Source organism: Capsicum annuum, unplaced genomic scaffold, assembly GCF_002878395.1.
Source record: "Capsicum annuum cultivar UCD-10X-F1 unplaced genomic scaffold, UCD10Xv1.1 ctg925, whole genome shotgun sequence".
NCBI lineage: Eukaryota > Viridiplantae > Streptophyta > Magnoliopsida > Solanales > Solanaceae > Capsicum > Capsicum annuum.
The window spans coordinates 1-3,431 of record NW_025895269.1 but is presented as its reverse complement, the minus strand read 5'-3'; the positions used below and the strand labels follow the sequence as shown (position 1 = coordinate 3,431).

The 3,431-nt window shown below is 33.7% G+C and overlaps 1 protein-coding gene across 1 annotated transcript; it reads left to right on the top strand.

Annotated features, from left to right (window-relative positions):
• Window positions 1-6: 6 nt before the first annotated feature.
• On the top strand, window positions 7-2,506 carry LOC124895708 (G-type lectin S-receptor-like serine/threonine-protein kinase SD1-1). Its single transcript, XM_047406135.1, has 6 exons — window positions 7-40; window positions 171-409; window positions 543-753; window positions 856-1,093; window positions 1,177-1,327; window positions 1,419-2,506. Exons 1-6 carry the CDS (start codon window positions 22-24, stop codon window positions 1,719-1,721), a joined length of 1,161 nt encoding a protein of 386 aa, XP_047262091.1. The 5' UTR covers window positions 7-21; the 3' UTR covers window positions 1,722-2,506.
• The last annotated feature ends 925 nt before the right edge of the window (window positions 2,507-3,431 follow it).

Sequence of the window (3,431 nt, the reverse complement as noted above, 5' to 3'; positions counted from 1 at the left end):
GGACAAGACATTTTCATCAAGATGGATCCTTCAGAGCAAGGTAAGAACTTGTTTAAGAAATTTCCCTTGAAGTATTTCTTAACTTAGTGTTTCCACACTTGAAGATGGTACTATACAAAGTTAGAGGCCTGTCTTGATTTTCAGTGGCTGACTTAAAAAATTGATTGTAGAATCTGAGGCAGGATCAACAAGAAAGAAGGCAAAGATACTCGCAGTGAGTTTCTCATTGTTGATGGCAACGATTCTGTTGATCCTGATTTTGTTGTGGTACAAACGGAAAAAGAAGAAACTGAAACTCAGTGAAGATATTGAGCTTCCACTGTTCCCATTTTCAACAATAACAAGAGCCACAAATAACTTTTCATTCAACAACAAGATTGGAGAGGGTGGATTTGGACCTGTTTACAAGGTATACAGTGCAAAGTTGTTGGAACGGTAACTAGTTTATGCTCAAGATCAGAGTGCTAGAGATCTATTTCATTCTGCAATATTCTCGTATTTGTAAAATCTATGTTCTAATGTTATACATTTTCCATTTCTAGGGATTGCTGGAAGAGGGACAAGAAATTGCTATAAAGAGACTCTCAAGGACTTCCATGCAAGGAATTGATGAATACAAGAACGAAGTTATCTATATTGCGAAGCTTCAGCACCGAAATCTTGTGCGATTTTTGGGTTGCTGCATTCAAGGAGAAGAAAAGATGTTGATCTATGAATACATGCCTAACAAAAGCCTGGATTCATACATATTTGGTTTGGATTTCTAACCTACTACACAAGCCAAAATGATTAATATACTATGATCTATTAGTCAAAACATGAATGAAGCTGCTAACAAGAAAACTTACTTTGTAGATAAAACAAAGAGAAAATTACTTGATTGGCCAAAGCTGTTTGACATCATAAACAGAATTGCTCGCGGCATATTATATCTTCATCAAGATTCTCGATTACGAATTATCCATAGAGACCTTAAAGCAAGCAATAGTTTGCTAGATACAGATATGAATCCTAAGATATCAGACTTTGGCATAACAAGAAGTGTTGCAGGAAATGACATCGGAGCAAAAACACGCAATGTGGTTGAGACACAGTAAGGATCTCTAATATCATACAATGTACTCTCATGTGACATTTTGCTTCTTTAACTCTCTTGGTGTCGTTTTGTTGGCGCAGTGGCTACATGTCGCCAGAATATGCAATAGATGGGATCTTCTCAGTAAAATCAGATGTGTTTAGCTTTGGCGTATTGGTGTTAGAGATTGTGTGTGGCAAGAGAAATAGAGGATTTGTCCATCAAGATCACAACCTCAACCTTCTTGGTCATGTAAGCACTGCATAACCTGTATTACACAAATCTCCTTTTTTCCATGATAAAATAGAATTTGTCATGATTCAAAGTATCTAAACTCAAACAGGCATGGAAGCTTTACAAAGAAGATAGGTCCTTGGGACTAGCTGATGAGCATCTAGCTGATTCTTGCAATAATTCTCAAGTTTTAAGATCAATCCATGTGGGTTTATTATGTGTGCAAAAACATCCAGATGATAGACCAAGCATGTTTTCTGTGGTTCAGATGTTGACTAACGAGAATCCACTGCCAAAAGCAAAAGAACCGGGATTTTTCACGGAGCGAAATCTATTTGATGTAGCAAAATCAGGATCACAGACAAACAGTTCAAAAAATGAATGCACAATCACATTGTTAGATCCTCGGTAGGTGCCACAGAATAACTATTTAACTTGGGAGAAAATGAATAGGCAAAATTACATTAGAACTTTGGTTTATTGTGAAATACACTAGTACTTAGGAAACATCAAGTTGAATTTTTCTACTTGAATATATTATCTACTTATGGATGAATCTTTTATTTATTTCCATTGTTCTTTGAATATATACTTTAGATATGTTATTAGGTATAGCAATTTTATCGTGTGATCAGAAATCACAAAATCAATAGTTGTTACGGAAATTTCACATATTGTAGCTCCATTTTAGTTAAAGCATATCCAGCATATGGCACAAAACTGTTATAGGAATTTAAGCAGTACTTTACCTTGATTTGTTTTAGCAATGTGAGACATACAACTGAATTTAGTATCTTAGTTAGAAAATGTAAATTTCAATTATAATTTCAGAGGTTTTGAATTTACAGTTTTTTACTTTTCAGAGAATAGCATCCTATTTGCATTAACAACTTCAATAATTTAATATTTTGAAGAAATGGAAAGATACTGGGCTACGTGGCATAAATATTTTCTCCCAAAAGACACGGAGTGTAATCTTCCAAATGTTGTTGTTTAATGAGCAAACTATCATCATGTATATTATCATTACAAAATATTCTTCACAATTGTCATCTATGAATTTTCACATTTTGAAAACAATGATAATTAGCAAATTAACTAAGTTTTGCAAATACTTCACCTAAACTCATTTTGATGTGAATAACCTGCATTCACCCCAAAAAGTAGTTTGGCCATTGTTTTAGACAACACCAATAACATACCTGGTCTAGTCACACAAAGTAAATGCAGACCTTACCAATAAACAAGGGCAGCCCATTCAAAATCCACCTAACATAAGGTTGATATCACTCTTCATTTTATATTCACTAACTCAGCTAAAACGAAGCAATATATTTTGGAAAATTCAGGACTCAGGGTCCAGACAGGTCCTTAAAAGGTTGAAATCACTCTAATCAGAGATTGAAATATGTAAATTATACCTATACCGCTCTACAATATCCTCTGTTTTCAAAAGAATGAGATCAGAGATCTCTGTCTTAATTCATATGGCACAATTGAAATTTCGACGAGATTCAATTTTTAAACTTTAATTGTGAATCCAGACACAGAAACTGTAAATCTTTTGAAATGAAGTTTATATATTTGGAAGAGTGAAGGGTGAAAACATATTAAAAGTATTCTAGTTTTTTGAATTTCATATCGGCAAAATGATCAAATGGACCCTTGTATTTGTCTGAGTTTGTAATATGGACTCTTCTACGTGTCTTTTCGTCATCTGAACCCTTAAATCCATTAAAACACAATATTTTAAACTCTTTTCTCTTCCTATTAATATGAGTGTAATATAATCGACTACACGTAGCATGCCACGTTATTTTTAAATGACGCATACGAGATTAAATATTAAGAATATATATAAAATATAAATAACTTTTTTTTTTTTAACAAAAACCGTCCCCCCCTCCCCCCCCACACAATGCCATCCTCAACCACTACCACCTTTCTTCATCTCCCTCCGTCTCCTCTCCTTATTGTGATTTGAAGAACATAAAAACTTCATCGTAATACTAGAAACTAATTGTTTAAAGTTCAATACTTTATTATTAGTATTTGTGATACTAAACTGGTTGTCTTATTGTGATAGCAAAATGACTAATGAAAATCAAATCAATGATGAAAT